Here is a 10464-nt window from a genome sequence, read left to right as displayed (position 1 = left end):
GCGTTTTTCAGGTCTGTGCTACAAACTGCAGGCAGCAGGATAATAAAAGCCAACATATTCTGCCGGCAGGTTTCTACATTTGAAGTTAATTTAGGCGTTAATAAACTGTTTCAGAGGAGCGATCATAGCTACTCATGCTGCTCAAAATGCGCTTCAGGACATTTTGCTGCACCTTGATGTGCGTCAACCATTGACTTTGCATGCAAACTAGCTTAGGGTGACCAGAGCTGGGTTTCTATAGAGTTCTGAAAACTGCTGGGCCGGAACGCATTCTCTTCTCCCCGGACATGTCCTAGTTTTTCAACTCTAAAACAATGTTCTGGGATTTTGATCGACTACAGTGCAGCACACCAGGCACTAGAACTGCGCCGTCAGCTCCGGGTCTGGGGACCCCGGCGGACGGTGGCAGGGAGCCAGCAGGAGACGGAGCGACCGAACCCGACCCAGTGACGGTAGCCTGGACACATGCTTCACCCCGCCTTCCTTACCGGTCCCCAGCCCCCCTCCTCCAGCTGAGGACGGGCAGCCCATGGCTCCCTGCTGAGGTCCGGTCCAGTAAGCAGCCCAGCAGTCGACACTTCACACACCCACACCTTCCCCCTGGAAAAAAAGGGTCCACCTTTTCAGAAACCCAAATCTGGTCACCCTACTGAGGCGGTTAGCAAAAATCCACAGAAAAGCCGCGTGGTTCAAAGCGTTGGAGAAAAGGAGCGCCTTATAGTCCGGGAAATACGGTATTCTTTGAGAAAAAGGACAAATGACTAAATCCACTAAAAGAGCAAAATATTTTGTTTAGCATAAGACAAATAAGGTTTGGTGAAGTTTGTTTTAATATTCAGCTTTATTTCTATAACTCCACAGTATTGATTCCCCAGTGTGAAAAACAACTTTGCATAAAAACAATTTTTTATCTTTTTTTTTTTTTATTATCATCCAAATCACTAAGAGTGTTTGGAATTAAAGTAAACTCTGCGGAGGAGGTTTGAGTCATGAATAAATTATTAATTGTTTGGCTCACAGTCAACAAGGTAGCTTTGAACATATGCCAGTTTATCTTATTTTTTCATTTTAACTCAGCTGCTGAAAAACACCTGCGTCTCTGTTTGACCTCAGAGGTCCCAGATCCACACCAGGAACATTTCTGACAGCAGCTTTCTGCATAATAAGCATAAGGAGAAGGTTGAGATTCAAGAAAATAACAACTGTTGGACTGTAATAAATACGGTTCACTGTGTCCATATATTCATTTGGGGGAAACTTTCACATTAAAAGTCCTTAAGAAAATTAACCAATCAGCTGGTTTTTACCTTAGATAGAAAACTTTGAATCAATCTGACTGGATGATCTGGTTGAACTGGAAAGTGACCTGAGATGACATGATGTGAATTGGTTCTATAGAAATAAACTGAAATAAATTTACCTTAATTAAACGAACCCAGAGAGCATATGTAGTTTTTAACAGAATCAGATTTTTATAGATATTAGCATGTGATGCAGCTCAGCTATAAGAGAAATAAAAGTCATAATAAAGTGTTTATGAAGAAAAAGCAAAGAAAATCCAATAATATAGATTGTCAGATTAGACTGAGCTCTACAATGAAAAAAAAAAACTAACAGTAAATTTAAGAACACTTTTCAAACGATTCCTGAATGTTTATTCTGGTTGATAGATTCATAGATAAACATCCTGTGATGATGACAGCTCTATAGTCTGTCCTCTTATCTCCAGAATAACAGCGTTTGCTAAGGCAGCTGTTAACGCTCCATTTATTAGATCAGATGGGGTTATAGTATAATATATATTTTTGTCACTCTGAGTGAAATCCCCCCCCACTGCTTATTATTAGCAAAGCAGATAACAGGCAGAGAACATCAGCTGAGAGCAGGATGTAGAGCTGCCTGCAGAGACGCAGAGCAAACAGCTTCCCACAGACTCTACAGACAACTGGATGCAAGATTGGAGTTGGGGTTTGGTTGAACAAAGTATTAAGATTAAAAATATAAAACAGATCATTTACCCTTAGGAGGAAGTCCCAGATTGAGAAACTGGTCAATTAAATAAATTCTTTAATTTAGATAGAATTAACAAAAAAACAAACTAACTAAGGGGATGTATGTAGAGGGAATATGGTGTAACGTCACGCATGTTTACAGGCCCGCATCGTTCCTTTGATTGGCTGGTTTAGCCCCTCCCTCCCCAGATAGAGCAGCGTAGCAGCACTGAGCGGAGCTCAAAGACAATGGGTGGTTTCGATTTCAGCACCTGCATCCTGCAAGGACCCAGTATACCTGGACTGGTTCCACTATGGACTGGACTTACCAAAGACCCGGTCTACTTGGACCAGATCCACCAAGGACCCGGTCAAGCTAGACTTGGTCCTTGGAAGTTGGGGGGGGTTAGCGTAATGGGCCGGTGTGGATGGTAAAATGCCAGGGCTGAAAATCTCTCCCAGTCTGACCCTGGGTGTGTGGCAAGGTTCGGAGGCGGGACTCGATCCCACAGAGGCTGAAAGTCAATCATGCTAACCAGTTAGCCAGTCTCTGTGTCCAAGTAGCCAGCTTTGCGGCATAGTGAAAGGTCCACACTGTCACAGTATGTTTGGTTTGGCCCAATGAAAGACGAAGTAGAGAGTTTGTAGAGCTGATGTTAAGGAAACTATCCAGTTAATGGATGAGTTGCTAATTATAAATATTATTAAACAATGATTGTCTGATTGGCTGAGCCGCTTTCCATTTAGATCCAGTAACTTAGGCTACGTTCACACTGCAGGCTTGATGCTCAATTACAATCTTTTGTAAAATCCAATTTTTTTGTGTTGTCGTTCACATTTCCAAATATAGGCGGCTTGTATGTGATCTCCTGCGTGAACTGCATTCATACAAGGCAAGTGTCCCGCATGTACAGTAGAGGACGCAGTGACATCACAGGCTAGCGTGCTCTGTGTTTACGGAAGGAAACATGGATGGTAGCGCCGGAGCGCATCTAGCGATCTTTCCCAATCATAAAAACTCAATCTTTCCAAGATGGTTAAACATAAATACTGCTCTCCAGATCATCGTCTGCCGTGGTTGGTGTTTTTTTTTTTGCCCTTTCGTCATAGCAACACCCAGAATAGTTCCTCAGCTCTCCTCCTTAGCTAGCACCAGCTAGCTGCTAACTCAATATAAAACACAAATAAAGATTTAATTACTTAATTTGACAAAAGGATACAGTAATATTCCTGTTGGGTGTAGCCTATAATATGTACACATGCACTCTTTTAACAGGTACATGAAAATTCGACCACATTTCCCCTGTTTTAGCTTCCTTACACTGGCTGCCCGTACATTTTAGGATGGATTTTAAAATTCTTTTATTTGTTTATAAAACTCTTAACAGCCTTGCCCCTCCTTATCTTTTTGAGCTGTTGCATTCTTATACACCCTCCCGTTCCCTCAGGTCAGCTGATCAGCTGCTTCTGAGGGTCCCAAAGACAAAATGCAGCTCAGAGGGGATTGTGCTTTTTCTGTAGCAGCTCCTAAGCGGTGGAAGGATCTGCCTCTGAGCAGAAGACAGGCCTCTTCTCTGGCTGTTTTTAAGTCCCTTCTTAAGACTCAGCTTTTTTCCTTGGCTTTTAGCACAATTTGAGAGGTTTTACTTTGTTTTATTCTCTTTGTATACTAATATGTATTTTACACTCGTTTTTTTTTTTTTTTCTATTCTATAATTTTATAGTATTTTATGATTGTGTACAGCACTTTGGTCCTGTCCGGTGCATAAAGTGCTTCAGAAATAAACAGAATGACAATTTCATTTATCACGTCACGGTGTGCGTAGAATTGTCTCATATGCGAGGAGAGGCTGTTTGTATGCGAGCAGAGATTATTTTGCACTCGGGGACAATTTATAAATTATATTTTCAGTGCAACGTTAGAGTCCGGCTTGTAAAACAAATTTTTTTGCATGTGCAACATTTAAGGACAGTTTGAAAAATAACTTTTATTTGCGTGTGACATTAGAGGAGAGTTTGTAACACAAGTTTTATTTGTCAACAATAAGATCTATTTGAGTGATAATATTTATGTGAAATATGCTTTATGTGTGTTTGCAACATGCTTATTTATATGCAATTTTTTGGCAGAAAATTCACTCCATACAGTAAGTCAGGCATTAAAGGGATGCCCTGTATAGGGGCCCTGGATCCTGCTCATGCATGCAGGGCCTCCTTTCTCCAGCAGACATCGACTCCTGCAGCAGCTTTGTGGTCGAGGTGTGGATGATCCTGTCCAGGCTCTAATGGCTCGAGGTTCATGAGAAGCTGAGGCTGCTGTCTATCTCCAGGCTACTTCCTGGAACTGCAGCCATTGCAGGGTATGACAGAGACGAGCTGGATGGACTTTCACCCTCATCTCCTTCCTGTGAGGAATGGGCTGACCGCTGACACCCTGCGCTTTCTGTCCGCGTCCACCATGATCATGAAGAGCCACCCTGCTTTTCACAAATGAGCAGCTATTCATTTCATGTAAAATATGCATCATCCGCAGGCTTGAAGAAAAAGGGCGCAGTTTAATGACTGCTGCTGACCTTTAGATTTTTTTAAGGCCATTACAGCTCCTCCAGCAAATATTTCTGCACATGATCACCCAGTTTTTTTTTTGCCTCGGCTGAACACTAATGAGATGTGTTACCTCTGCTCACATACACACCGCCTACTGGTTCTTCTGCTGTTTGTTAATAGTTAAGTCGCATCGTGTGCATCAGCACGCCTGCACAATATTTCATCTAGAAATACTAAAATCCAAAGTAAGAAAACAATTAGATACGAGTGTAAAGAAGCGCAGTGAACTTGGAGGCTATGTTTTTATAATTAATATATTTAACAAGCATCTTCTATAGCATCTGATGTTCCTTTGTTCTCTCCCCTCATTGATGGTTTTGTTCTTGTTGCTCATCGTCTTTCTTGGCCTCATTGCATGAAGTTCCTCTCACACATTATTTCACAAACACTCGTTTCATTCGTTATGGACGTGCCAATTTGGGAATGTAGGATTTCTTGTTTAGCTGTTCACAAAGTTCCCAGTCTGGGGGGAGCAGACACTGCTGGCTGTGTGAAGCTCTATGGGAGCTGTGCAGAAAGCATTAGTGGCATAAATAAAACGCCTTTACTGCTTCATTCACTGTCCACGTCGCTTCTATTCCCCCATTATCAGTTATTAGCCACAGAGGAAGTCCCCGATGGGTGCAGTGCCACATGCAGAAGAGGGACGAGTGGAAAAAAGCTTCAGCTTAAAGAGAAATAGGAATTAAAGTTGCATTAAACTGTGACAGTGTTTACATTCAGCAGAAATGTTGTTTTAAATGTTAAAAAGGAAGGATGGGATATTAAAGAACCTTATTCCTGGATTGTTTTCTTGAATTTTTCACAATTATAAAGTGTGCAAACATTCATCTGGTGTTTGTTCAGCGGTTAGGGCCCCTCTCATACCCCGCTGTTTTATCCAGCGTCTGCCTGACGTCCCAGAATCTCCTAAAGCGCTGGTGTAAACATAGAGCATTCATAATGGGTCCAGAACTTCTGTCCAACGACAGCCTAACTTCTGCATAAAGCACGGCAGAGTAATGCCCATGAAGTGATGCAGAAGCCAGTGTCCAGAGGGGGGCAGCGATGCGCCCAGAGGCGCCCAGCCTGCAGAAAAAGATTTATTTGATCGCAGTATTAACCTAGCTGCTGTTTACCGCCGGGAGGATCCATCACCCTCACCTTCTGGCTCCCCCTATGATGGGGATGAAGTCTGGAGGAGAACTGACGGTTTCCTCCTCTGAACCCCCTTTATACCAAAACGCTGCCAATACGCCATTATACAGTAGCTGGAAGTTAGAAACACGTTCAGCGCTCGTCTGGAACACGGCAGATACCTTGATATGCATGGAGAGAAGTTCTGGATAAGTTACGCAGAAGTTTAGGATCAGCTAGACGCCACGACTGATGAGGAACTGACACTGAACGGATGTCAACCATCAGATAACTGACCTGGAACTGATGGACCACGGATCAGTGTATTCTCATTATTAGTTCGTATGAAATCGTACGAAAAGTTATCCACCGTAATTTCGTACGTTTTAGACGTTTTTTTTCGTCGCATTTCGTCGTATTTTTACGTCTTGCCTCGAGACAAGATATCCTTGCGCATGCGCATCTTACTCACCATTAAATAACGTAGAATTTAACATAGAATTAACCCTGACCCTAAGATACAAAACAGCAAGCAACCTAGTTAGAGACCTGAAGAAGTGATTATTGCACTTCTTTTCCCAGTTTTGCGTCCGTCCGCGGATCTGCTTTTTTCATCTGTCTGGCTTAGCATGCGCACTGATCTGTATTTTCGAGGAAAAACGTCCAAACCGTACGAAATACTGTGCATAACTTTTCGTACGATTTCATACGAACTGATAATGAGAATATGTTGCACGGATGGCAGACGCTGGCATACGGCGGGAAATTTTGGAACATGCTAAACAGTTCTCGACGTAGAATGTCGTATGTCGACATGTGCCAGCGTGTTTCAGTGGGTTTCAGCATACTTCAGCGTGCTCATAACTTATACAACATTTGAAAACATTTTTGCCGGATTTTCCGTATGTCGGCACATTCTGGTCTAAATTGTAAAGATGATGCAGGAGCTTTAGACTGGTCTGACTGGTCAGATATTCTCCGTTCATAACCTTCTCCCAGTAACCTGCTGACACTGTTTCTCACTCGTTCTGACCAGACTGTGTAACGGGGTCGTGTTTGCCACCATCTTTTTCTCACACACTTCTTCAGGTCTGGTCACAGATCGATGTGACAGCAGGAAGGAATCAACTCTATTGCTGCATTGTAGCTTTTTGAAAGCTGAAATCTGAGCCCCCTTAACATAGATGCCTTCCTTCACTCCCCTCTCAAACCACCTGTCTTCTACGTCCAAAATGTGAACATTCTGGTCCTCATGAGAATGTTCTTTTGGAAAGTAAGCTTGTATGAGTGATGCAAACAGCGACTTTTAAACAGAGCGTGCACCAGGAGGAATGGGCTTGTGCACTCTCTTGCACGCATTGCATTTTTTGTGCATTTTTTTTAAGTGTAGAGGGCGGGCCTTTTCAAATTTTGCAAAAATTCTTCCACTATAAAAACTGCTGAAATAAAGGGCAAATAGGACAAACCTCTACGTACTGTACGTGTTTAGATTATTTTATTTTTTGTAGAGAACTAAGGGAGAGTATTTCTAATTTACACTTTAAGTGTTTCACTAGTGTCTGTCAAAGCGCTGCTGTTTGCTGGAGTCATGACAGGACAAGTTTACCGTGCTGCTGCTGCTGCTGCTGCACGTCAGGGAAGAAAGGAGTCGAGAAGCAGGTTGGAGCTGAGGACAGAAATAATGTGTGAACGAAATTCAAAGAAGAAATAATATTTCTGCAGGATGCCTCCACCTGCATACAGAAGCAGCCGTTTGTGTGGAAGCAGACTATATTTAAAAAACAAACAGGCAATATTTACGACATGAAAGCGGCGTAGAGAGAAAGCCAAGTAGAGGCGGGTTAGAATGTGAACAAGGAGCCGTGCCTTTAAATAAAACCTGCTTCTAGATTATTCATGTTTAAATATTCCACAGTAAACCTGAAAATCCTCCAAAACAGTCCAACTGATCACTTGTTGGTGATATTTTATTATTCCGCATCTGAAATAAAGACTCTTTACAGTCATACATAGAAACAGCCTGGTTGATGAACTTTGGGCCAAACACATTTTAATCTCCTCATTTTTCTTGTTAAATAACTTCCTTAATCAGAGAATCTTCCAAAAGGTTTTTATGATAAATATCTGTTAGATTTTTATGTTGACCCATGGAAGGAAAGAGGCAGTTTGAGGTCAAACCACAATAAACCTGCTCATCAGTAATCAGTGAAAGGCTTCGTTAGTCAGATTAGTTTTCAGTATTATTTATTGATCTAATGAGGAAAATGAGGGTTGTGGCTCAGAGGGCTTCCAACCCCAAACACTCCAGCTCCTCCCGTGTTTCTCTGATCCCAGTAGAATCGTCTCAAAGCAGCTCAGGCCGTCAGGCTTTGCTTGACGCAATGCAAAGACTGTTTCACCGATCATGTTGAAGGAAAAAAACTCTTTTTCCATAAATCATTTTCTTAAACGATCGATCAAAGGAAATTTGAAACTGACGTTCTTTTAACTTTCTTTACTATCCTAAGGAAAGCAGCTAGCTTATTGGTTGAATTTAGTCCAATGATTGCAAAAGGAGAAAGTTTGGTTTGGCATCATTCTGGTAAATAACAGGCAGTAAAATTATTTAAATCTAAAACACTGGATGAGCCTGAAAGGTGTTGATCAGGGTCTGGTGTTGCAGTTCGGCGCAGACTAGTGGTGCGGTTCAGTGCAGACTGGTGATGGATTTCAGACTGGTTTTGCAGTTCGGTGCAGACTGGTGGAGCGGTTCGTTGCAGGTTGGTGGTGTGGTTCAGACTGGTGGTGTGGTTTGATGCAGACTGGTGTTGCAACCTTGACATCGACCATGTTTAGCTGCACTCTTATTGTCTTTGAGAAATCAATTGATTTCAGAACAGGAAGGTCTCTGGAATGAATATCTGAAACACTAACAGTCTTTTCTCTCTCTGTCTTCCATCCAGATGCAGCGTTGATAGCAAAGTGTCTCGAGTGGCTTGGCTCAACCGAACCACCATTCTGTTCGCAGGCAGGGAGAAGTGGACTTTGGATCCTCGCGTGGTCCTGATGGAAAACACCGCCGTCACAGAATACAGCATAAAGATCCAGAACGTTACCGTTCATGACGAGGGACCTTACGTCTGTTCCATTCTGACCAACAAGAAGCCCAAATCCACCAAGGTGCATCTCATCGTCCAAGGTCAGTAGTTGGAGTTCATAGAGCTGCTGCTCGCTGGGCAGGGATAGATATCAGCTCCTAGATGTTCTTCCTCCTTCTTCCTGATTCCACCCAGTGTTCACTCCCAGGTTAAAAATCAAAGGGAGACGCTTTGCAGGAATCCACTGAAAATCCGACTGATGATGAAATTGGCATTCACTCACATTTTAGTCTAATATTCCCAATCGATTTTAATGTCGGCTGCCGTACAGCAAAGGCACATCTTTCATCTGGATGATGAAATCCGTTTAATTCACACTTTCTACAAGCAGCGAGCTCGATGAACATGGATTTCTATTAGCAGTCGAGTGCCTGTAGCTACACCAAAAGACATTTAATGAAAGATCAAACATAATTACTACATTAGCTGGAGTGGATATCTGATGGAGAGTCAGAGAGGAAACGTTCATCAGAACAAGGCTGCGTGCCGGCCGATGGCCGCCCTGCTTAGGCTCCTGGAATAAACACACAAGCAGAGCTGACATCAGGAGAGCTGCAGACCTGGATCACATTTCCTATCAGCTTCAATCCTCACTTTATTTAATCTGTTGCTATAGCATCATCTACAATCGCATCTAAATCTGTTCAAACAAACCTTGGAGCATTCAGCCACGGCTTTAATCAACAAAATATCGGCCCGGTCGCCTACCCACTGTCTCTGAGCGTGAAGGAACTCACCATCTGCACCTGTCCTGCCTCACAGCCAGGTTAAATACTGGAGGTCTAAAGAAACGCTAATCTACACAAAACCCCAGATAAATGGGTTTAATTCAGAGCAAAGATAATCTGCTACATGTTGGGTGTGTGGCGTTTTATTCAGATTCATGTCAGTTAGAAAACCGCTGCAGCAAAGATGGCTGCTCGTCATTACTTAGTGTTCCTTTTTTAAAGGTCGCTGTAAATCTCTAAGTGTTTTCTTTTGGTCAGAGGCTCAGAAAATGTCTGTTTATCTGAAACAACTGAGTGACATTAGAATAATAACTGGGATTATCACAGTAATTGATGTATATCATAAGTTTTGGGGAAACGTTTGGAAAAGTCAGGATTTTCCCCTACCAGCCATTTATTAGACTAAACAGAATCAGACGCCATGATGGAACGCGTTCCTCAGGAGGACCACAGGGAATCTCCATGTTTCTGGAGGTGATTTAAAGTCAGGACCTGCTTTCTGATCAATACCGCTAAACATGGAGGAGATTCACTCTGAGGGGAAAATAGTGCTGGAAATAACACACTACATTTACTGGATTACTTTAAGTATGTTTTGGAGTAATTTGCTTTAATTAAATCATTTTGTTCTGGTTTTTTTTTCCACTCCATTCCCAGGAAGCTGTTAGTTTCAACATTGCAGCCATTAGGACTGAATCTGGACTAACGATCATTTTACTAATTGATTAATCTGTCTATGATTGTTTTTCCCGATTAATAATCAGATAGTCAAAGGTAAAGAAGACTTTGTACGAAATTAAAGCAGCTGAAACTAAAACATTTCTTCTGAGGAGTTCTAGATAGAGCAGACTGAAAGACTCCATCATCCATCCATCCATCCATCCA

General features: G+C 42.3%; 1 protein-coding gene across 1 annotated transcript in view; it reads left to right on the top strand.

Moving 5' to 3' along the window:
- The window catches only part of LOC107101270 (opioid-binding protein/cell adhesion molecule-like), a gene marked incomplete at its 3' end in the record, with an annotated part of 143273 nt that overhangs the window by 101639 nt on the left and 31170 nt on the right, over positions 1 to 10464 (top strand). The window contains exon 2 of the mRNA XM_015400121.1: positions 8657 to 8892. Coding sequence (XP_015255607.1) covers positions 8657 to 8892 — 236 coding nt within the window. The remainder of the gene's footprint in view (positions 1 to 8656; positions 8893 to 10464) is intronic.

Source organism: Cyprinodon variegatus, unplaced genomic scaffold, assembly GCF_000732505.1.
Source record: "Cyprinodon variegatus isolate N-32 unplaced genomic scaffold, C_variegatus-1.0 Scaffold1074, whole genome shotgun sequence".
NCBI lineage: Eukaryota > Metazoa > Chordata > Actinopteri > Cyprinodontiformes > Cyprinodontidae > Cyprinodon > Cyprinodon variegatus.
The sequence above is the reverse complement of the archived record's forward strand: the minus strand, read 5'-3'. Positions and strand labels throughout refer to the sequence as shown.